Source organism: Adiantum capillus-veneris, chromosome 26, assembly GCF_014529385.1.
Source record: "Adiantum capillus-veneris isolate H3 chromosome 26, ASM1452938v2, whole genome shotgun sequence".
Lineage (NCBI taxonomy): Eukaryota > Viridiplantae > Streptophyta > Polypodiopsida > Polypodiales > Pteridaceae > Adiantum > Adiantum capillus-veneris.
In genome coordinates, this window is record NC_140956.1 from 59,443,278 (window position 1) to 59,468,515 (window position 25,238).

Consider the following 25,238-nt stretch of genomic DNA (forward strand, 5'->3'; position numbering starts at 1 on the left):
AGAGATGGGGTATACAGCAGAGGCAGCTTTGGCATGTCCTGGCCATACAGAGGCTGTGACACCCATCATTGGAAAGTTGCGTCTACATATCCAGTCCTATGTAGATGCTGAAGAATTTTACATCATGCCACTGGACGGATGTGATGTGTTGTTAGGTATTCCTTGGTTATTTCGTGTACAGGGAATCATGGATGCCTACAACAAAAAGATCACTGTACAGAGCAGGGGAAAGACTCACATTCTGGATGTAAAGCTTAAAGGGGAGTCTATTCCTACTGTATCAGCTTCTGCTATTACTTCTGTAATGAAAAAGCATCTTTCTGCGTACTTGGTTTTTGCACGTGAAGTGTCAGATTGTGATGAATCAAATTTATCTGTGCTAGATAAAGAAAGGTCAATGTTTTTACAACAGTATAGTGACTGTTTTTCCGATTCATTACCGTCTCAATTACCGCCAGAGAGACCCGAGGACCATGCGATAGATTTGGTGCCAGGCTGTAGCCCACCAAATAAGCCTCCGTACAGGGTTAGTGCGGCTCAGCAGAAAGAGATAATGGGCCAAGTACAGGAGTTGTTAGAAAAGGGGCTGATTCAGCCCAGTTCATCTCCATTCTGTTCTCCAGTGTTGTTGGTGCAGAAAAAGGATGGCTCATGGCGTATGTGCATCGACTACCGTGCACTAAACAAGAATACCATCAAGAATAGGTTTCCTATACCTAGAATTGATGATATTATGGACAAATTAGAAGGAGCAGCTATGTTTAGCAGGATAGATCTAAGGAGTGGGTATCATCAGATCCGCATTAGATCAGAGGATGTGCACAAGACTGCTTTTAGAACGACGTTTGGCCTTTACGAATTTTTAGTGATGCCCTTTGGTCTCACAAACGCTCCTGCTACGTTCAATAGGATGATGGACAGAATTTTCCGTCCACACCAGCAGTTTGTTGGTACATTCTTTGATGACATGATAGTCTACTCAAAGAATGAAGAGGAGCATAGGCATCACTTGGCCATTGTGTTCAAAGAGCTACGCAGTCATAGGTTGCTCATCAATGCAAAGAAAAGTGAGTTTTTTCTGGAAGAGATTCACTTTCTGGGACACATTGTCTCAAAGGACGGTGTCAGAATGGATCCTGCAAAAGTTGAAGCGATCAAGTCATGGCCAAATTTGAAGACGGTGCATGATGTCCGAAGCTTTTTGGGACTATGCTCCTATTACAGAAGGTTTATCCGAAATTTCGCTGAGATTGCTTCACCTTTACATGCTCTTCAAAAGAAGGCAGTCACCTTTAGATGGACACAGAAAGAGATTTCAGCTTTTAATCTCTTAAAGGAAAAGATGACTTCAGATCCAGTCATTGTGTTGCCAGATCTTAGGAAGTCATTTGTGGTCCAGTGCGACGCCTGCGGTAGTAGCATTGGTGCTGTGCTAATGCAAGATGGCAGGGTAGTAGCCTATGAGAGCAGAATTTTGCAAGGGCCAGAGATGACCATGCAGGTCTATGAGAAAGAGTTACTGGCTGTGATTCATGCGCTCTTAAGTTGGAAACACTACCTGCTAGGTGCAGACTTTGTTGTCCAAACGGACCATCAGACCTTGCGATACTTCTTGACACAGACAAAGTTATCTGAGAAGCATATGCGATGGGCAAATATCTTGTCCATGTTCCATTTTCAGATTGTGCATGTGGAAGGCAAGAAGAACGTTGTGGCTGATGCCTTGTCAAGGAAGCCACAAATTTCAGCTGTGTCGATTCCTTATCATCATGAACTTGATGATATGAGAGAACAGTATGCAAATGATGAAGATTTTGCAAGGGTCTTCGAGCAACTAATGGATGGACAACGTCATGAACACTATCTTCTTAAAGACGGGTTCATGATGATGCATGGCAGATTGTGTGTCACAAAGCCATTGCGACGCAAAGTTATGGAAGAGAGTCATGTCCCACCGTATGCAGGGCATCGTGGTATCGATGCTACAGTTAAAGCGGTAGAGACATTCTTCTATTGGCCTACATTGAGAAGGGATGTGGATGCCTTTGTGCGAGAATGCCTAATATGCCAAAAGGTCAAGTTTGACAGGCAAAAGGCACCAGGGTTATTGCAACCACTACCTATTCCAGATAAACCATGGGAAAGTATTGCTATGGATTTTATCTTTGATCTTCCGAGAACGCAGACAGGAAACGATGGTATTTGGACCATTATTTGCAGATTCAGCAAACAGGCTCATTTTATTCCTGTCAGGAAGAAGATAAAGCCAGATCAGATGGCATGCTTGTTTATGAGCAATATTTTCAAGTATCATGGCATGCCACAGTCGATTATTAGCGACCGTGATCCACGCATGACTAGTTTGTTCTGGAGAGGCTTGTTTGAGAATATGGGTACCACGCTCAAATTCTCTTCGTCATTTCATCCTCAAACAGATGGGCAGTCAGAAGAGGCAAATTCTACTGTCCTAGATCTGCTGAAGTGCTATGTGTCAGAGCATAAAGGAAAGTGGGAGCAGTATTTGCCATTGGTGGAATATGCATACAATAATACAATGCATTCATCAACTGGCAAGGCACCTTTTGAGATAGTTGAAGGTGGCAAGAAAGTTCCTCCCATACTGCATACAAAGGACAAGATATTTGAAGCAGATAAGTATGTTCAGGACATGGATGAAATGTACAAGAAGGTCAAAGTGGCCTTAGAAAGGACTCAGGTAAAGCAAAAGAAAGCAGCTGATCGTCACCGTCGTGAAGTGGTATATTCACTTGGTGATTGGGTGCTTTTACGCTTTGAAAAGGCAAGGTTAAAGAAGATGAAGGGCAAGGAAAGACTGTTTCCAAAGCTCAGCATGCGTTACTATGGGCCTTTTCAAGTATGCGACATAATCAGTGATGTTGCATATAGGCTGAAATTGCCTGACAGTTGGAAGATTCACAATGCGTTTCATGTGAGTCTTCTCAGACCCTATGTGGGTGATGTGCCATAACATATGCCAGCTGAAGATCAGCCGGAAGTCGAGGAACTTGACGAGATCTTGGTCCCTGAACAGATTTTGGCACACAAAGAAAGGAAAGTGAAAGGCAAGGTTGCTAGGCGTTACTTGGTAAAGTTCAGAAACTATCCACCAATGGATGCTAAGTGGATGGAAGAAGGTGAACTTGCAGAGTCACCAACTGTGTTATCACTTTACCTGGAAGCCTTCGATTTGCAACCTACCTTGACCCCTTGAGTTTCAAAGCTAAATGGATTGTCAGTGTGACAATGGCTTCTGAAACAAATGATGTACAAGGTATTTAAAGTGAGCTCAAATCAAATACCTGTTACATGAATGTTAGAGCTGTACAGATTGTCAGTTTGGCAATTGCTCTTATGGAATGTCCAAAAGTTTGATTAGTGCTATAGAAGTGAGAATTTCTTGTCAGTTTGTCAAGGATACAGTGATTGCTTCTATTGAAGAGTACATGTGTAACTGCATTCTTAAACTGTCGGTTTGGGTATGCTCGAAAGTGTTACGGGATCCAACGTGTACTATAAGACAGTGGCAAAATGTGCAGCTACCATTTTGTCATTGGAAAGTTAGTGACTCAAAGCAATGGCAGAGTGCGAAGCTACCACTATGTCATTGGGACAGGGTTCACACGCAGGCAATACATGAGTCGACGAGGTGTTGAATACACCAGGGTTGACAATGAGCATGTATGTGTCGTATATGTGTCGACAGGTGTTGAATACATCAGTGTTGACAGTAAGCATGTACGACATAGATGCAAACGAGGACGTTTGAGATTTCAAGAGGGGGGTATGTCACCAGCGTGTGACTACTATCTATCCTTTTTGTTGATTTCTTTCTTATTATCTATTTACTTTCACTTTTTGGAAACACCCCTCGGGAAATCTAACTGCCCTGCATTGCATAGCTAGTGTGGAACTGTCCAGAGGGAGTCCAGGCCTGAGGGCAAGAGAGCACTAAGGTTGGACAAGGACTATGGTTAGCCAAGTGGGGTCATTGACTAGCCAAAGTGGAATCCTTTGCTACAGAGGCTACATTTCAGTTCTGGATGTGGCCGCAGTGTACAAAGAGGGTCGGATGACCTAGAAAGATACAATGGCAGCATCTCCTAAAATTTAGGGAACTGCTATTTTGGGACCTGAAAATGTCTTCGCGTCATTACGTGCAGTTTGACATGGGGATCATTTTGTTACTCTGTGGCCAAGTCAACAGAGGCTGCAGGTTAAGAGCTATGGAGTGCTTGCTTTCCCTCTTATGCACAGTGCGGTGCCAGGAGTGATGCCCTGCACGCTACGCACTGCCCTCTCTCTCCCCTTTGGCAGTATGTTATGCCCCTCTAGTGGGCTCTTCATTTGACCAATGTACAGTTGTGTGGGTTCATGCGCGATTGCCGAGGCAAGAGCCTCTTGCACAGGTACTGGATTAGCTAGCGGCTAATCCCCCCACAGGTACAGGTGAATTCGGAGAGGTTTCACGCCAGAAATCTCGTCCGATTCAAAGGGCAAGTAGCCCTACAGGTGCGGGAGCTCGAGGACTTGCTAGGGATGCGACCGGCACGCGAAACGGAGCCCGAAACAGCGAATTACAGCCTGCTGTGTATTTTTGCAGGTTTAGGGTTTTGGCCCTAAACGGACCCTAATACCCCCAGGAGGTTCGGGGACGCAAGGGGACCGCTGTACAGGCGATCTGGCGCATTTTCAGGGCTGAAAACAGAGAATTCAGCGTGCTGCAGATTCTCGCCAGGTTTTGCAAAGTGCCCGTATGCTTCGGGAAAGTCAGTCAATGCGTGGGAATACTGACCGTGAAGGGTTCTAGTACAGTTATGCTGCCGAAATCGGGCTGGAACAGTGGAAATTCAGCCGAGTTTGTGCGGGGCAGCTTGTAGGAACCACAGCGTTTATTCCCTCTTTTGAACAATAAAGAAATACCGAAAGGGGCGCCTAAGTTAGGGGCCAATCTGGTGTCCGTCTACTCATACAGGTGCAATCTAGTAGCCTGTATCCCTCTCCCCTTTGTTGTGTCTTGAAAGTACAGGTAAAATAGACGACTAATAATGGGTGAAAGCTAAATCAAGGTTTAAAGTAAAGTCTACCGCCCTTTTTGGATTGAACAGGCCGGTTACACAAGCACCATGAAGCTCTAAAACACAATTGATCAACTAGAAAAAGAGATACATTTTGAGCAAAAAAACATTAGAATAGAAAACGTTATGAGACCTATAGTACGTTTCAATACGGGACGTCATGTATTCTAAATAAAATACGTGTATTTTAGCTGCTATGTCCAGAATCGACAGTGGCTGTAACAACCTTGGTGCCTTTTGCCTGTCAAACTTGACCTTTTGGCAAATCAGCATGCTCGTACAAAGGCATCCACATCTCTTCTCAAAGTAGGCCAATAAAAGAATGTCTCTACCGCTTTAACTGTCGCATCAATACCATGATGCCCTGCATATGGTGGAACATGACTTTCTACCGTGAGCTATGTCGCAATGGCTTAGTAACACAGTCTGCCATGCATCATCATAAAACCGTCTCTGAGGAGATAGTGCTCATGATGTTGCCCCTCTTGCAACTATTCAAAAATCCTTGCGAAATCTTCATCTATAGCATATTGTTCCTTCATGTCATCAAGCTCATGATAATAAGAAATTGACACGGCTGAAATTTGTGGCTTTCTTGATAACGCATCAGCCACAACATTCTTCTTGCCTTCCACATACATAATCTAGAAGTGGAACATAGAAACAATGTTTGTCCGTCGCATATGCTTTTCGGATAGCTATGACTATGTCAAGAAGTATCGCAAGGTCTGATGATCTGTCTGGACAACAAAATCAGCACCTAAGAGATAGTGCTTCCAACTAGAAAGCGCATGAATCACGGCCAAAAGCTCTTTCTTGTAGATTTGCATTTCCTTCTCTAGCCCTTGCAAAATTCTGCTTTCATAAGCTATTGCCCGTCCATCTTACATCAGCATTGCTCCGATGCTATTGCCACACGCGTCACACTGGACCACAAATGACTTCCTAAGATCTGGTGAAACAATCACGAGATCTAAAGTCAACTTTGTATTCTCAACCATCAAGATCTTCTTTTCCTCGAGCGACTTACGCACAAAAGGCTTTCTTTTCAGTTTCTTTGCCTGCGCTCCAGAAGTTTTGGCTCAGTCCTTATCCTTGTTGTCCTTTTCTGAACCTTGTGATGCTTCAAGAGCCGCTTTTGCAACGGGCTTCTTAGCTGAATTTTTCTTTTGATACCCCTCTTTTACGTTGCCCGGAAATCCACTGTCCTCTCCCTTCAACAAGGCAAGACCAATGTTGGCAACTTCCATAAGCTGAGTGAGGGTAGCCACTCTGTTCTTTGTACAATAATCTAAAAGCCCTTTAGGCAACCCACAACAATACTTCTCTATCTGCTCTGTCAAAGGCACGAGCCTGCAAGAGGTTGCTGAGAGCAATGATTTACAAAACCTCCGATTGTACTCCTGATGGCTCTTGCAAGTAGCCGCAATCAGTTGGTGCCAATCCGTCATGACGTTGGCTTCAAATTCATTTGACAGCCAAGCAGATGCAAACATTTGCTTGAAGTATATCCATGTGGCGGGTGCCTGTCCTTGCATCAAGAGGATCGTCCACCATGTAAGCGCATTGCCTTTCAAGAAGGTGGCAGCTTTCCCGACCTTGGAGGCCTCTGTAAAATCCCCCCCTGCATAAGCTATATCAAACTGTTGGAGGAAAGTAAGAGCCTTCGTCTTATCCTCAGAGCCGCTGAAAGTTTCAAACTTAACAGTTGCACCATCTTCTTTTGTAAGTTTTTGGTTTCTCCAATGCCCCCAAATTGTCATAGGGAATTGCTTGCAACATAGGCACTGTGATAGGGATCATCGACGCATCTTGGCCATTGACATTTTGCGTCATAGGTGCCATATCTTGCTGCTGTCCAGAAAAACCAACCATACAAAATTACCCTGTGGCATCCCAAACTGGCCCTAATTGTTCTGAAAGCCTTAATGCATGCCAATGCTACCATGCATGGGTTTGGCATTATGCCTTGCATACCCCCAAACACTGTTCCTGGTATATAATTGGTTTCCAGGCGCATAACCAGTCATACTTTAGAACACAGATCCACCCCAAAATACCCAAAATGTACCATGGGTGGTGAAAAAACCTGATGCATTGTCTAAAACTCGTTCCATGTCCCTACAACGCAACATGCGGGCTTGGAAAGGTGGCGGGCTGAACTAGCAAGGCCAGAATAGACGTCCTAACCACATGTTCATGAACGGAAGGAACCTGTTTTGAAAACCTTGACTCCGCAATGTACGAGTACTCCCTATCCTGCTTGGATACATAAAGTACATGGACTTGAGCCTCGACGGACTCTACTGACTATGTGAGTTGCCTTGTCGGCTGTGACACTGGTAGCGATTGCAAAAACTCCATAAACCTTGGGTTCTGCGCCAGTCGAGAAAACACGTTCACAGCGGCACCTGACTGAGTCATAAACGCGTCATCTTCAAGTTACCCAGTCATAAAGCCCTGCACTGGTGGAGCATTCACATCAACAGGAGATACAGACGAGGGTGGCCGTGAACTCTCACCAACCTCGAACACTATTGGAATTTCCTACATGTCCTCCTTCAAAGAGGAACCCTCTTCCATAATGTCTTTCTTGTTGTCGGCCATAGTGTAACCCCGTGCTCTTGTACTGTACTCTGTCTTCACCAAAAAACAATCGGGGCTCACTTCTTGAGGAAAGTGATTCTGTCCCTCCAACAGAACCATGAAACCGGCCCATCGGCCGGTAGACTTTGGCTTTCACCCAAAACTCTACTTTAAGCTTTAACACATAGAGAAACCTTGCAAAAGGAACCTATAACGGGAATTAACACTTCAACGCACACACGGCTCGGAAGCGGTGCCTGCTTTTGGAGTAGCAGTTACCTACTCCTGTTCTTGCTCAAAGAGGCTCTTGCCTCGGCACAGAAGCATAAGACCACACACCTGTACATAGATCAAATGAAGAGCCCTCTTGTGTTGCAACACGTTACTGCACAAAGGGGGGGGGGGGAGAGAGAGAGAGAGAGAGAGAGCAGTGGTGTGTGCAGGACATCACTTCTTGCACTACACTGTACATGAGAGGGAAAGCTTGCACACAATAGCTCTTAACATGTGACAGGACATGAAAAATGCGCCCCTTGCTGATTTCTACTCGCCCCCTCCTCACATTTTTTGTAAATTGGTCAAAAAGTGTCACTTGGCACTCATGCATGCAATTTCCCTGCATTGGGCTTCCCGCTTAAAAATCTCTCAACTGGTGCATCAGTTAAGCAGAGTAATAAAATGTTCCCCTTGTCATTCTGAAGCTAATGACGCGAACAGATTTCATGGCCCACAATAGCAGTTCCCTAAATTTTAGGAGATGCTTGCATTGGACTCACCACTGAAATCACATTAAAAAATACAATGTAGCCCAGTTCTCACGTGATTTTCTATGGGTGACCCCACCTTGTCACGCCTATAAGCGTACAACAGTCTGTTGTACCACGCTCTTTCATAGAGATGCAACAAAACATAAGTCACAGCTTGCCCCGCCTACCTTGGATGTGATCGTGATTATATCAAATTGACTTACTTCTGGCGCTTCGCCCGTGAAGTAGTTCGTTGTGATGAAATAATTTTAAACATTTAATATCTAATTGTGTCCTTGATAGAGTGGTTGGTGTTATGGCGGAAGCGTTAACAATGATTAGGTGAAATTGATTCCACCGTACTAGTACGCCATGCATGCAAAGCAAAGAAATAAAGTTGTAAGCCCTTGGCTAGAATGACAATGTAGTGAGCAACATAGAATTGCAAATGCAAAAGTGACATTACACAATAAGGCTATTATACAATCCTTTTTGGTATACTTTCCAAAGCAATGTAAGAACCATGTAAATGCTCTGCCTGTTTTCTTTGAAAGGAGAGGGGGAAAAGTGACTTGCCTCATTTCCAACGCCCGGCTGAAAAGCTCCGCAGCCTGCTCATAGTCGTTAGTGCGAAGAGATTGTCGGCCCTGTTGAAAAAGCTTGTCAGCTTCCTCGAGAGTTCCAATAGTGGGGGACCGTCCATCAGTAGCTTCATCTCCATCTTGAGCTTCTTCATCTGAAGGATCCTCTACGACAGCATCATCGGTGGAAGCACAAACAGGCTCTTCATGTGAAGTTTGAGCAGCAAGGGAAGCAGGGGCGCCATCATTGCTTGCAGGGGGGTTAGCCATGGTAACAGGGGAGGCAGGAGGGTGCTCCACTACAGCTTCCGCTGGAGCTTGCGAGGCTGCCGCAGAAGCCTCGGCTGAGGTAGGCTCGAGCTCCCCTACAGACAGCATGGTCGACCTGCAGTCAGGATTAGGGTTGGAGGTAGGGATTCGCTGGGGGAACAGAACAGAGGTTCCGCTTGCTGAGGATACACAGCAAAGTAGCAGAGAGGCGCGGGAAACTTTTTCCTCCCCGGCACCGCGTGTTTTGTTTCGTATTCTCTGAGGTACGCAAGGATCGATCGCTACGCCCTGTGTGGTTAGTATGGTTTTCCATAATTTCAATACATTGTAGATATTTTCACGTCTAAGACTGTCTTTTTTGCAATTGCCACATTATGGAACTCACAGAAACTAGTCTTGCTTGGTGGGCCTTTGCCATACATAATTTGATAGATTTTGGAGTGAAGCTCTACTTTGGTAGTTGTTTGCAAATTGTACCATTCAACCTAGTTATATCAACCATTTAGTCTCTAAACCATGGAACCATCTTTGAGACACCCATCTTATTTTCAATCAAGCGTAGTCAATGTTTCTTTATTTCAATATATAGGTTGAATCGTCAAACTATGAGAAAAGAAATGCATGTCTATTTGATACATAGATACGATGATCAAAATTGAGCATGCAACACTGGTGAGGAAAACATATGGCTAAACTAAACTTAAGGAAGCTTTACACAAAAATACAGAAAGCATAAACAGATTATAAAAGTTGAACTACACTACCAACGTGGTAATCATGTACAAATTTCATCCCATCGTGCAAGTCAGAGGACAATGTTTGAGTAAAGCTACAAAAAAAAGCAATGTGAATAATTAAACATATCGTCTTGCAATGAAACGTCACAGACTGAGACTACAAAGTATATAGTGCACATCATGTAGAGGTGCCATACAAAAGTATGGTGGAGAGCTGGCGCTGTCGTCTCTCCAAAAATTATAAGAAACGGAAGACATGCCCTGCCACGTGTCGTTTATGTGTTGCACCAAGCAAATGCATAGTCATGGGGTGTTGGATATAGATAACAAACCTTGTAGTGTTGTCAAGCTAGAGTTGCGCTTGTGCAATTGAAACATCCAGTGTTGTGAATATATGTCCTTCCGGCCACACACAAAACACGCATAAGATATATCATAATAATCAATATCTAATTCTCCTAAATGATTTTCTCATGTTAAACTGATCATTTAATATGGGGAAGTGCCAGGGGAGAAAAAGCTAGAATATTGGTTAAGCTAGCAAACCGGCCACAGTAGGGATCCAAAGGTGGGAAAATAGGGATCCAAAGGGGGGGCCATCTGCAAAAGAGCCATGTGCATCAATGGGCTAAAAAGACCCTAAGGTTCAGCCCATTAAGACTTCCAAAATGCTAAGGTTCCAAAATTCAAAGGTTGTGTCCAAAGGTCAACCTTAAGGGAATTGGATGCTTCGTGTGTGTAAAAAAAAGTCTTTGCAATCCCTACTTGGGAGGGGGCGAGCCTTGCATGTAGGGGATGAGAGAGAAATCCACACACACACACACACAAGCTCCCTTTACACAAAGGGAATGAGGAACACATGTCAGCTCCCTAGGCCAGATGCCCACAAGGTGTACCCGATTCCTATTGGATGGCCTTGGAGGTGGACCAATGAGAATTAGGCTAGAGTAAATCTAGTTTAATTAATTTAAAAACACTTAATAAAAGAACCAATGAGAATTAAGTCCTCTAGAAGACTATTGGACAGTCTCCCAAGGGGTCCAATGAGCATTCAACAGCCCAATGGCTTGCTTGATTCCTATTGGCCAGGAGGCAAAGGGGTCCAATGAGAGTTTAGTTGAATTATTAAATTACCTAAAGCTCTCACAAAAGGGGAAAGGGGGACACATGTCAGAAGGCTATCACTTATGCTGCTTAATAGTCATTGGCTAACCCTGGGGAGGTCCAATGGGAGGATAGCAAGAGGGCTCGCCCAAGAGAGAGAGGGGGCCGATTTTTGCAAGGCATTATCACACACACACACTCTCACACAGCCTATGTGAGAAGCAAGAAAAAGACTATCTCTTCCCAAGCTTTAATGGAGAGCTCATCACCTACTCCAAGCTTGTGAGATAGAAGCCTACATCGACACACTCTTGGCATGTGGATGCAAATCCAACCAAGAGCCAAGCTTCAATGCATGCTCATCTCCTCTACCATGCTAATTACTAAGCTAAGCTATGCTAATATGAGTGATTATGTGAGGAGATGTACATCTTTCTCGTAAGATACTCCTTCTTCCTCTCAATCTACTCTCATACCCTGCTAGCTCTCACCATCTTTGAAGGTGTGTGAGGTCTTGGGTCTGAGACCGGGGATAATTGATGTTGTGTTTGCTAAGTGTTTTGCTTAGTGCATGAAGCTTTCATCTTCGTTGCACTAGCTAGTCTTGAAGGAACACAAAGAATTGTATTGTACAATGTCTCTCTTGATGGGAGAAACCATAATACAAAGCCTTTTGGAGGGGGGACCGGCTCCATGCAAATCCGGTCCTCAAATGTTGTCAATAGCTTAATTTCTCTCTCTTTTGAAAGTATTGTTCATGCGATCTAGCTAGGTGTTATGCTTTTTGTTGCTCTCTCCACCCAAGCACTCTTGTAATTCTCATTAGGAATCTATTCTAATGAAATGCCCACTATGTTCATGCTAAATTCCGCTACACACACAAGTTACTAGGCCATTAAATGTTACATTGGTATTAGAGCACAAGGTTTCTCTTTTCTTGCTCAAGAAGGGAGGTCCTCAAGCTAGCTATAAATGGTTGGTATTATTAATTGCCTGTGAGTATTTTTCAGCCTTGCAGTGCGCCTGCCTTCGTGCAGTTAACGGGGCATCACCGTCGAGAGCTATGGTCTTAATAGTGGAGTCCTACGGGGCTTGCCTACGGCTTAACCACTATTGAGCTATAAGAAGCTTGACAGGAGCCGGTGCTGTTTTGGTGTCGAAAGACCCTCTCTTCTATTCCTTGCAATTAATGGTATTCGAGCCGCGGGTACAGTAGCTTGAGTGCTTTTTCTAAAGGGGTAAAGAGGAGTAGCAACTAGGGCTTGAAGTGCCAAAGTACACCTAAAAAGTTTACACCTAAAAGTTGTTAGAATGGCTGACAATAGTAAAGAGAGTGAAATTAATGTTGATAACTTTGATTTTGCTCATGAGCAAGCTACTAATGATGCTTCAATGCTTGTTAACTATCTTGTTTCTAGGCTTCAACAAGCCATGGGTAATCCATCTCTCCAAAGTGAAGTGCAACGGCAGCTCCATGCTCACGGGATTCTCCAAGCTCATCACCATGACGAGAGAACAAGACTCCCAAAAGAGGTCTCTCTCCGATTCGGGAAGAAGAAGGGAATCCGTACGAAGGGCTCAAGAATTTACTTCTTGATGATGCATCTCCTTCCCAAAGGAGAACTCAAGAGCCTCCATCGAAGGAATGAGAAAGAAGTGAGTCTCCCACCACCTCGGTGGAGATGGCTCCACGAAGACGGCGGGCTAAACGCTCTCCATCACCACCAAAGCGGAGAAGACCATCACACTCTTCTCCACGCCATAATTCAAAGAGGGATGATAAAAAGCAAGAGAAGAAAAAGGCGAGAAAGAGGACACCCTCTTCTTCATCTTCTCCATCCTCTTCCTCTTATGAAAGTGATGGTAAAGACGACGAAGATCAAGACAAGAAAAAGGCGAGAAAGAGGTCACCCTCTTCTCCACCTTCTTCAAATTCTTCACCTTCTGAAGAAAGTGATGGTGCAACCTTTGAACCATCAAAAAGAAGAGGCCATAGGAAATCCTATGCCGCATGGAAGAGGTCATCCAAGTTGAAGAAATTCAAAGAGGGAGGGAAGAGCATCTCTTTCCTTACCTATGATGGTACCTTTGGTGCTACGGACAAAGTCTTGGCCTTTATCCAGCAATTTGATGCGGCGTTTGGAGATGAGGGCTTCACGGAGTCCTCTAAGCTACGCCATGTAGCTATGCACTTTCAAAAGTCCGCTAGGCAATGGTGGTCTAGCCTACGAGCCAACGGTGAAGCTCCACGAACATGGGACGCTTTAAGAGCTTCCATTATGAGGTAGGTTTTTGGCCACCGATGCCAAAGACAAAGTACTCACCGAATGGCGAAGCTTAAAGCTCTCTCCCTATGAATCCATCCACATTTATGTAGACAAGTTTTGGGACCTACAACTCAAAGCCACTGTCTTCAAAAAGTTGGATTTTGGAGAGCAAAAGCAACAATTTTGTGCGGGCTTAACCGAAGAAATGGCGGAGTATGTCAACTCCCAAAGGCCATGTACCATATCGGCGGTAATACACCATACTATGGTGGCCTCTCGAATCAATTTTCAAACGGGGGCTAAAAGAAATAATAAGCCCACGGAAAACAAGGGTTCCAATGAGCCTAAGGGGAAGGACAATGTCCAAAAGTCTCTTAAGGGCAACTCCAACAAAGCTAAAGAGAAGGGAGTTTACAAAGGTAAGAACAAACTCTCTCCTGAAGAGCTTGAGTGTTATCTCAAGGATAACCGGTGTTTCAAGTGCGGTGAACAAGGGCATCCGTACCGCGCTTGTCCCCAAAAGAACAACCGCAAAGATCCTCCTAGAGCTTCCTTGGTTGAAATCCAAGAGGAGGAGACTCACCAAATTCATCACAAAGGATATCCTCTATGCCATGCTTGGGGAAAGGTAAGAGAACATGATGCTTTTATTCCCTTTGACCCTGGTTCTACTCACAATTTTATATCTATAGAGTTGGCCACCAAGCTAGGCATACAATCCTACGAGATGGGAGATGTCCTACCCGCAGACAATGCCTTCAAGGGGCAAGAAGCTTCAGTCACTCCCTTAATCGGGAAATTGAGGCTTCATGTCCAAGGCTATGTGGACAAAGAGGACTTATTTATCTCTCCTCTCAAGCATGAGGATGTAATCCTAGGGGCACCATGGTTTGACCGCCTGGCTGCCGATGTTAAATTTCCTGAAAGGAGAATCTCCGTTAAGTTCAAGGAAAAAGACATGTATATAGATGCTAAGGAAATGGGTAACACTATTCCCATTGTACATACACCAGCTTTCAACAAGTCAATAAAGAGCTCTATTTTCGTGTACATGATTTTTGTTAAAGATTCTCAAAATGAACCTAATGCTTGAACAAAAGAAAATAAAAGCAACCAAAAGGAATTAGAGTTATCCAATTTTCTCAAGGGGTTTCAAGATGTTTTTATTGACGACATCCCTTGTGAGCTACCTCCTAAACGAGGTAATGATGACCATGCAATTGAACTTCTTCCAGGAAGTTCACCGCCTAACAAACCTCCTTATAGAGTTTCTCAAGCTCAACAAGAGGAGATTATGCGGCAAGTTCATGAGTTAGTTGAGAAGGGCATGGTTAGGCCTAGCTCATCTCCATTTTGCTCACCGGTGCTATTAGTGCAAAAGAAAGACGGCACATATCATATGTGTGTCGACTATAGAGCACTAAATAGGATCACTATCAAGAATAGGTTTCCCATTCCACGGGTAGAAGACCTATTTAATAAGCTACAAGGATCGACCTACTTCAGTAGGATTGACCTTAAAAGTGGCTATCATCGGATAAGGACAGTTGATCAAGACATTGTAAGGACCGCATTTTGCACCACACTTGGTCTTTACGAATACATTGTCATGCCTTTTGGCTTGACCAATGCACCAGCCACATTCAACCGCTTGATGGAGAAGCTGTTCCGGCCTCATCGAACCTTCACTGGAGTGTTCTTTGATGATATTATCATCTACTCTAATTCATTAGACGAACACAAGCAACACCTCCAGGTAATATTTCAAGTTTTGAGAGAGAATAAACTTTATGTTAATCGAAAGAAAAGTGAATTTTTCTTGCAAGAGATTCAGTATTTAGGTCATATTATCTCTCAAGATGGCATCCAAATGGATCCATCAAAGTTAGAGGTAATAAAAGGATGGCCTAAACCAAGGAATCTTCATGAACTACGAAGCTTTATAGGTATGTGTGCATACTATACACGCTTCATAGAAAAGTTCTCACAAATTGCGGGACCATTACATGACCTAACAAAGAAAAGCGTTAGGTACACATGGTCTGCTAAGGAGAACAATGCTTTCGAAAAGCTTAAAGAAAAGATTATCTCTCAACCTGTGCTTACACTACCGGATCTCTCAAAACCATTTGAGGTCCAATGTGATGCTTGTGGTGATTGCCTTGGAGCTGTTTTAGTCCAAGAAGGGCACGCCATAGGCTATGAAAGTCGAAGGCTCGACCCTGTTGAGCAAGCTCTAGGCATATACGAAAAGGAACTCCTTGCAGTTCTACATGCCTTAGACTCATGGAAGCACTATTTATTGGGGACTCCTTTCATTCTGCAAACAGATCACCAAAGTCTTAAGTACTTCATGACGCAGACCAAGCTCTCCGACAAACAAATGAGGTGGGCAAATTTCCTTTCGCAATTTCATTTTCATATTGCTCACATTGCTGGCAAGCATAATCAAGTAGCTGATGCACTCTCAAGACAACCGAGAGTGAATGCGGTTTCCATAGCAGCTCACAATGATCTATCGTCAATGATAGATGAGTACGCTATTGATCTCGATTTTAGTGATGTGATTTCAACCCTTGCATTAGGGAAGAAAGAAGAATCATTTACTTTACAATATGGTTATCTTCTCTATGGCAATAGAATATGCGTTACTAACTCACTACGTGAGAAAGTAATGTATGAATCTCATGCTCCACCTTATGCGGGGCATAGAGGGATTCAGTCTACCTTAAAGGGAATTGAAACATATTTCTATTGGCCTACCATGAAAGTGAACATACAAGAGTATGTTTCTAAATGTGTGGTTTACCAAAAGACAAAATTTGATAGAGGAAAGCAACTTGGATTGCTTCAACCCTTGCCAATTCCTAATTCACCATGGGAGAGCATATCCATGGATTTTATCTTTGGATTGCCTAAGTCTATCCATGGGAATACGGGAATATGGACGATAGTAGACAGGTTCAATAAACAAGCTCATTTTATACCTGTCAAAAAGACTATCAAAGCCCATCAAATGGCAACCCTCTTCATTTCACAAATTTCCAAGTACCATGGCTTGCCAATGTCTATAGTGTCGGATAGACATCCTATAATGACTAGTAATTTCTGGAAGGGTCTCTTTGAGAATTTAGGAACAAGGCTAAATTTCTCTTCGGCCTATCATCCACAAACGGATGGCCAAAGTGAAATAGCTAACCTAACAATTCTTGATCTACTAAAAGCCTATGTAACGGAAGTAGATCAAAGATCCCAATGGGAGAAGTACTTACCCTTAGTGGAGTATGCTTACAATAACACTGTACATACTTCCACGGGAAAAGCACCTTTCGAGGTAATTGAGGGAAGATCAAAAAGTCCCTTGCTACTTAAGGTACATGGGAAGATCTTCGTTGCAGATGAGTATAGCCGAGACCTACAAGAATCTTTTCAAAAGATTAAGGATGCTATCTCTATCTCACAGCAAAGGCAAAAGGCTGCTGCTGACAAGCACAAAAGAGCCCAAGCCTTTAAAGAAAACGATTGGGTCTTATTAAAGTTTCCCAAGGCTCGAATACACGACGGGCAAGAATCCTACGGGCCACCAGAAGTACTATGCTAAACTAGCAAAAAGGTACTATGGTCCCTTCCAGATTCTTAGGCCAATCAATGAGATGGCCTATCAACTCAAGTTGCCCAATCATTGGCTCATACACAATGCTTTCCATGTGAGCCTATTGAAGCCTTACAAAGGAGAGCCACCTCAAAACCAACTATTGAAGACCCACCGGAGATCGAGGACCAAGAGGAGGTGCTGCAGCCCGAGTCCATTCTCCGACATGAAGACAAGGTATTAAGAGGCGGTAAGACTATCCGACGATATCTTATTAAGTTTAATAATTATCCTTTTGAAGATGCTAGATGGATGCAAGGCATACAATTAAAGGATAACCTAAACCTTGTCAATGCTTACAATGCTTCCCAAGAGTAAGCAAATGTTAAAAATGAACAAAGTTTTTTTTTTGTCTTATAAGACTCTCTTTTTCTTTATTGTGCACAAAAATGAAGTAGTATGCATGCTTAGATCAAGTTTGCGGAGACGACGTCTCCCAAACACTAAGTAGAGCTTGTCACTCTACTATGGAAGACTGATAGGACTAATGTGTAGACATGCTTGCGGCAGCCTCAGGCTCTCAAGCGCCAAATGGACTAGTCATCCATTGTGGAATGATGTCGTAGGGTAACACAGGGATCCTCTCCCCGTTAAGAAAAGGACTCATGAATATGCTTTATCTTCTCTACACCATAGTCGAGGACGACTATGATTTCAAGAGAGCGGTAATATCATAATAATCAATATCTAATTCTCCTAAATGATTTTCTCATATTAAACTGATCATTTAATGTGGGGAAGTGCCAGGGGAGAAAAAGTTAGAATATTGGTTAAGCTAGCAGACCGGCCACAGTAGGGATCCAAAGGAGGGAAAATAGGGATCCAAAAGGGGGGCCATCTGCAAAAGAGCCATGTGCAACAATGGGCTAAAAAGACCCTAAGGTTCAGCCCATTAAGACTTCCAAAATGCTAAGGTTCCAAAATTCAAAGGTTATGTCCAAAGGTCAACCCTAGGGGAATTGGATGCTTTGTGTGTGTAAAAAAAAGTCTTTGCATATCCCTACATGGGAGGGGGCGAACCTTTCTTCTAGGGGATGAGAGAGAAAGCCACACACACACACACACAAGCTCCCTTTACACAAAGGGAATGAGGGACACATGTCAGCTCCCTAGGCCAGATGCCCACAAGGTGTACCCAATTCCTATTGGATGGCCTTGGCGGTGGACCAATGAGAATTAGGCTATAGTAAATCTAGTTTAATTAATTTAAAAACACTTAATAAAAAGAACCAATGAAAATTAAGTCTCCTGGATGATTATTGGACAGCCTATGAAGGGGTCCAATAGGAATTGAGCAGCCCAATGGGCTACTTAATTCCTATTGGTCAGAATGGGGAAAGGTCCAATGGGGATTTAATTCATTTAAATCAATTAAGTTTAATTGATTAAGCTTTCACAAAAGGGGAAAGGGGGACACATGTCAGAAGGCTATCACTTATGCTGCTTAATTGTGATAGGCTAACCCTGGGGAGGTCCAATGGGAGGATAGCAAGAGCAATTAGCAAGAGGGCTCGCCCAAGAGAGAGAGGGGGCCGATTTTTGCAAGGCATTATCACACACACACTCTCACACAGTCTATGTGAGAAGCAAGAAAAAGACTATCTCTTCCCAAGCTTTAATGGAGAGCTCATCACCTACTCCAAGCTTGTGAGATAGAAGCCTACATCGACACACTCTTGGCATGTGGATGCAAATCCAACCAAGAGCCAAGCTTCAATGCATGCTCATCTCCTCTACCATGCTAATTACTAAGCTAAGCTATGCTAATATGAGTGATTATGTGAGGAGATGTACATCTTTCTCGTAAGATACTCCTTCTTCCTCTCAATCTACTCTCATACCCTGCTAGCTCTCACCATCTTTGAAGGTGTGTGAGGTCTTGGGTCTGAGAACGGGGATAATTAAAGTTGTGTTTACTAAGTGTTTTGCTTAGTGCATGAAGTTTTCATCTTCCTTGCACTAGCTAGTCTTGAAGGAACACAAAGAATTGTATTGTACAATGTCTCTCTTGATGGGAGAAACCATAATACAAAGCCTTTTGGAGGGGGGACCGGCTCCATGCAAATCCGGTCCTCAACTGTTGTCAATAGCTTAATTTCTCTCTCTTTTGAAAGTATTGTTGATGCTATCTAATTAGGTGTTATGGTTTTTGTTGCTCTCTCCACCCAAGCACTCTTGTAATTCTCATTAGGAATCTATTCTAATGAAATGCCCACTATGTTCATGCTAATTTCCGCTACACATAAGTTTTTAGACCATTAAATGTTACAGTTTTGCTTCAAGAAGGGCACGCCATAGGCTATGAAAGTCGAAGGCTCGACCCTGTTGAGCAAGCTCTAGGCATATATGAAAAGGAACTCCTTGCAGTTTTACATGCCTTACACTCATGGAAGCACTATTTATTGGGGACTCCTTTCATTCTACGAATGGATCAACAAAGTCTTAAGTACTTCATGACGCAGACCAAGCTCTCCGCGACAAACAAATGAGGTGGAAAAATTTCCTTTCGCAATTTCATTTTCATATTGCTCACATTGTTGGCAAGCATAATCAAGTAGCTGATGCACTCTCAAGACGACCGAGAGTGAATGCGGTTTCCATAGCAACTCACAATGATCTAGCTTCAATGATAGATGAGTACGCTATTCATCCCGATTTTAGAGATGTGATTTCACCCCTTGCATTACGAAAGAAACAAGAACCATTTACTTTACAAGATGGTTATCTTCTCTATGGCAATAGACTATGCGTTACTAACTCACTACGTGAGAAAGTAATGTATGAATCACATGCTCCACCTTATGCGGGGCATAGAGGGATTCAGTCTACCTTAAAGGGAATTGATACATATTTCTATTGGCCTACCATGAAAGTGAACATACAAGAGTATGTTTCTAAATGTGTGGTATGCCAAAAGACAAAATTTGATAGAGGGAAGCAACTTGGATTGCTTCAACCCTTGCCAATACCTAATTCACCATGGGAGAGCATATCCATGGATTTTATCTTTGGATTGCCTAAGTCTATCCATGGGAATACGGGAATATGGACGATAGTAGACAGGTTCAATAAACAAGCTCATTTTATACCTGTCAAAAAGACTATCAAAGCCCATCAAATGGCAACCCTCTTCATTTCACAAATTTCCAAGTACCATGGCTTGCCAATGTCCATAGTGTCGGATAGAGATCCTAGAATGACCAGTAATTTTTGGAAGGGTCTCTTTGAGACTTTAGGGACAAGGCTAAATTTCTCTTCGGCCTATCATCCACAAACGGATGGCCAAAGTGAAATAGCTAACCTAACCATTCTCAATCTACTAAAAGCCTGTAACGGAAGTAGATCAAAGATCCCAATGGGAGAAGTACTTACCCTTAGTGGAGTATGCTTACAATAACACTATACATACTTCCACGGGAAAAGCACCTTTCAAGGTAATTGAGGGAAGATCAAAAAGTCCCTTGCTACTTAAGGTACAAGGGAAGATCTTCGTTGCAGATGAATATAGCCGAGACCTACAAGAATCTTTTCAAAAGATTAAGGATGTTATCTCTATCTCACAACAAAGGCAAAAGGCTGCTGCTGACAAGCACAAAAGAGCCCAAGCCTTTAAAGAAAATGATTGGGTCTTATTAAAGTTTCCCAAGGCTCGATTAAGGCACACGACGGGCAAGAATCCTACGGGCCACCAGAAGTACTATGCTAAACTAGCAAAAAGGTACTATGGTCCCTTCCAAATTCTTAGGCCAATCAATGAGATGGCCTATCAACTCAAGTTGCCCAATCATTGGCTCATACACAATGCTTTCCATGTGAGCCTATTAAAGCCTTACAAAGGAGAGCCACCTCAAGAACCAACTACTGAAGACCCACCGGAGATCGCGGAACAAGACGAGGTGCTACAGCCCCAGTCCATTCTCCGACATGAAGACAAGGTACTAAGAGGCGGTAAGACTATCCGACAATATCTTATTAAGTTTAAGAATTATCCTTTTGAAGATGCTAGATGGATGCAAGGCAGACAATTAAAGGATAACCTAAACCTTGTCAATGCTTACAATGCTTCCCAAGAGTAAGCAAATGTACAAAATCTTAAAAACGAACAAAGTTTTTCTCTTATAAGACTCTCTTTTCTTTATTGTGCACAAAAATGAAGTAGTATGCATGCTTAGATCAAGTTTGCGGAGACGACGTCTCCCAAACACCAAGTAGAGCTTGTCACTCTACTATGGAAGACTGATAGGACTAATGTGTAGACATGCTTGCGGCAGCCTCAGGCTCTCAAGCGCCAAATGGACTAGTCATCCATTGTGGAATGTTGTCGTAGGGTAACATAGGGATCCTCTACCCGCTAAGAAAAGGACTCATGAATATGTTTTATCTTCTCTACACCATAGTCGAGGACGACTATGATTTCAAGAGAGAGGTAATGTCATAATAATCAATATCTAATTCTCCTAAATGATTTTCTCATGTTAAACTGATCATTTAATATGGGGAAGTGCCAGGGGAGAAAAAGCTAGAATATTGGTTAAGCTAGCAGACCGGCCACAGTAGAGATCCAAAGGTGGGAAAATAGGGATCCAAAGGGGGGGCCATCTGCAAAAGAGCCATGTGCAACAATGGGCTAAAAAGACCCTAAGGTTCAGCCCATTAAGACTTCCAAAATGCTAAGGTTGTGTCCAAAGGTCAACCTTAAGGGAATTGGATGCTTCGTGTGTGTAAAAAAAAGTCTTTGCAATCCCTACTTGGGAGGGGGCGAGCCTTGCATATAGGGGATGAGAGAGAAATCCACACACACACACACACAAGCTCCCTTTACACAAAGGGAATGAGGAACACATGTCAGATGCCCACAAGGTGTACCCAATTCCTATTGGATGGCCTTGGAGGTGGACCAATGAGAATTAGGCTAGAGTAAATCTAATTTAATTAATTTAAAAACACTTAATAAAAGAACCAATGAGAATTAAGTCCTCTAGAAGACTATTGGACAGTCTCCCAAGGGGTCCAATGAGCATTCAACAGCCCAATGTCTTGCTTGATTCCTATTGGCCAGGAGGCAAAGGGGTCCAATGAGAGTTTAGTTGAATTATTAAATTACCTAAAGCTCTCACAAAAGGGGAAAGGGGGACACATGTCAGAAGGCTATCACTTATGCTGCTTAATAGTCATTGGCTAACCCTGGGGAGGTCCAATGGGAGGATAGCAAGAGGGCTCGCCCAAGAGAGAGAGGGGGCCGATTTTTGCAAGGCATTATCACACACACACACACTCTCACACAGCCTATGTGAGAAGCAAGAAAAAGACTATCTCTTCCCAAGCTTTAATGGAGAGCTCATCACCTACTCCAAGCTTGTGAGATAGAAGCCTACATCGACACACTCTTGGCATGTGGATGCAAATCCAACCAAGAGCCAAGATTCAATGCATGCTCATCTCCTCTACCATGCTAATTACTAAGCTAAGCTATGCTAATATGAGTGATTATGTGAGGAGATGTACATCTTTCTCGTAAGATACTCCTTCTTCCTCTCAATCTACTCTCATACCCTGCTAGCTCTCACCATCTTTGAAGGTGTGTGAGGTCTTGGGTCTGAGACCGGGGATAATTGATGTTGTGTTTGCTAAGTGTTTTGCTTAGTGCATGAAGCTTTCATCTTCGTTGCACTAGCTAGTCTTGAAGGAACACAAAGAATTGTATTGTACAATGTCTCTCTTGATGGGAGAAACCACAATACAAAGCCTTTTGGAGGGGGGACCGGCTCCATGCAAATCCGGTCCTCAAATGTTGTCAATAGCTTAATTTCTCTCTCTTTTGAAAGTATTGTTCATGCGATCTAGCTAGGTGTTATGCTTTTTGTTGCTCTCTCCACCCAAGCACTCATGTAATTCTCATTAGGAATCTATTCTAATGAAATGCCCACTATGTTCATGCTAAATTCCGCTACACACACAAGTTACTAGGCCATTAAATGTTAGAAGATAAATACAGGAGATGTGGCATGTTGATTAAACTTAAAGAGAAGCAGATATAATTTTATATTCTATGTCGAAGGTTTGCTACATAAAGAGTTATGGGTGCTTTTCAATAGATTTTCCCTTGTTAAAATTGCACCATCACTCTCTGCTCGGCCGTCAACTCTTTCTCATGCCTTATGTTGTAGCCAGTTCCCTATTTGCAGTGCGTCCTCTCCTTGTAGACCAAGCAGGGCTTCTCCTCAATTATGCAACTCGTCATCCATGCTATCATACGTAGGGTCTGTCCTCAAGAAGTCTAGGAGCCTTTCTAATTTGTTCATGGGACTGGCTGATGCTTGAATTTGAAAGAGAACTCCACGTTGCGTACTTCCATTGGCCAAACAAGACATTCGCTTGTTGCTTCCCTATGCAAGGTCGCATGATAACGGGCGTGTTGAGTTCGGTGTCTCCACATAGGAGCATTTAGTATGCTCATCACTATTGCCGGCAAACTTGTACTTGTTTATTTTAGTCCTTGATGTCAATCTACATATGTCCTGTTATATTCTATAGACGTTTTATAGCAGAGAATGGCCAGAGACTTACCTGAATTCATCTTTGACCTGATGCACATTTGCAAACCTGCGAATTGCTGCCTTTGTGAACCTCCGAACTGGCGCCTCTACGAACTTGCGACACTGCTTTTGTTTGCTTGCCAACCAACGTCACTTTTCACGGCCTTTAAAAAAAAAAAAAAAAATCATTTATATTTGAAGCTCTGATATGCCACGTGGTGGCTTCTGCGACCAAATAGAGGCAAAAAGAGCCTTTGTCTCACCAAATAATAATCTTCCGAAGAAAATGACCTTGCCTTCTCTCTATTGCCTCTCGTCAACCCTATGCACCCTTTAACGTGCTGCTCCGATCTGCTATTGACGCCGTTCTTCAATTCAACTCAACAACCATCTTTTGGTTGCCACTCAACCCTGTTCTCATGCTCTGCAACAACAGTCCCCTCATTGTCAAAATGGGATTTTTGCTCTTGATGGACCCCTCTCTCTTGGATGACTAGCTTCCTCAGTCATCGATCTCCTTCCTTATCTATGCCTTTGCCATATTGTTCGCCTGTCGAATACTGTTTTACGCTTCCCTCCTCTATTACTTGCACATCGTGGATCCTCTATAGATGGCACTCTTTCAAATCCCCTTCTTTGCTTGCTATCCCCAATATGGTTGTGCAGCTCGTCAACCTCTTTTCCTGCCTAGATATGTGCAGTTGCACACTAATTTTCCTTGCTAGTGCTTGCCATTTATTTTTCTTAACACTTCTCCCTTATTAACAAGTCATGGACTGCTCATAGGGGTTCCTCCAATCACTACTCTGTTACCTCCAAAAGCCAATGGCTCCCCTTCTACAACTCAATCAACTGCCCTTGTCACCTTCTACAACTACTCACGCGCCTCCTGCTCATGCTGCTCGGTCTTTGATGGTCGTGCAAAGCCTCTTGGTCACCCTCGTCTTGACGCCATGCTCTACCAGTGCAATGTTGTTGCATCTCCTTGGAGCTACACATTAACCAACAACCGCGGACATCAAATTCTTCGTTTAATTGGTCATGAGAGATGTTTCTGTTTGTCTGCAGATTGTTTCAAAATGCTTGCCTCATCAAATTTTTCAAATAGGCTATCAACAGAGCTGGACGAGGAGTGCGTCTGAAGTCAACGGCTCAACATACCATGTCTTGCACTAGTGGCAATATTGCCCAATGCCTTTCCCTCGACATTGAGCCGTCTATCACTAATCCCCTCACACACTCTGCTAAAAGTGCAAGCAACTAGTTTCACTGAAGCCACTGGCTTAATTACTTGAGGATAACCATCATAAGCTTCGGTATGATCGATCCTAAGCTTTTCTGACCTCGTTCCATTTCTTCGCCCTCTACTGTCTACATTGCCAAGAGTCTGATAGCATCAACAGAAACATGTGATGAACGAGCCTATGAAGGGAATGAGTTTCGTGATTCGACTCCAGATAAGGCCAACTGATCATCGATTGAAATCTGATATCTTTTGTTTCAGTAGCACAAGAATAGACCTCTGCCATGGGTTGATTGCACAAAATATCTGATCTTTGATTAAGAGTGCTCATCACGCCGGCAAGCATCCGAAGTACCCTCCAGCTTGATGATTTGGGAACAGAAGATCGCACAGAGTGCTCTTTTATTTTATTCACTTGGT

General features: G+C 43.3%; 1 protein-coding gene across 1 annotated transcript in view; it reads right to left on the reverse strand.

The window, feature by feature from the left end:
• Positions 1 to 9,524, reverse strand: part of LOC147423530 (Tetratricopeptide repeat (TPR)-like superfamily protein) — a 78,923-nt gene extending 69,399 nt beyond the window's left edge. Inside the window, exon 1 of the mRNA XM_086501743.1 lies at positions 9,005 to 9,524. Coding sequence (XP_086357869.1) covers positions 9,005 to 9,387 — 383 coding nt within the window. The 5' untranslated portion in view covers positions 9,388 to 9,524. The remainder of the gene's footprint in view (positions 1 to 9,004) is intronic.
• Positions 9,525 to 25,238: the final 15,714 nt, after the last annotated feature.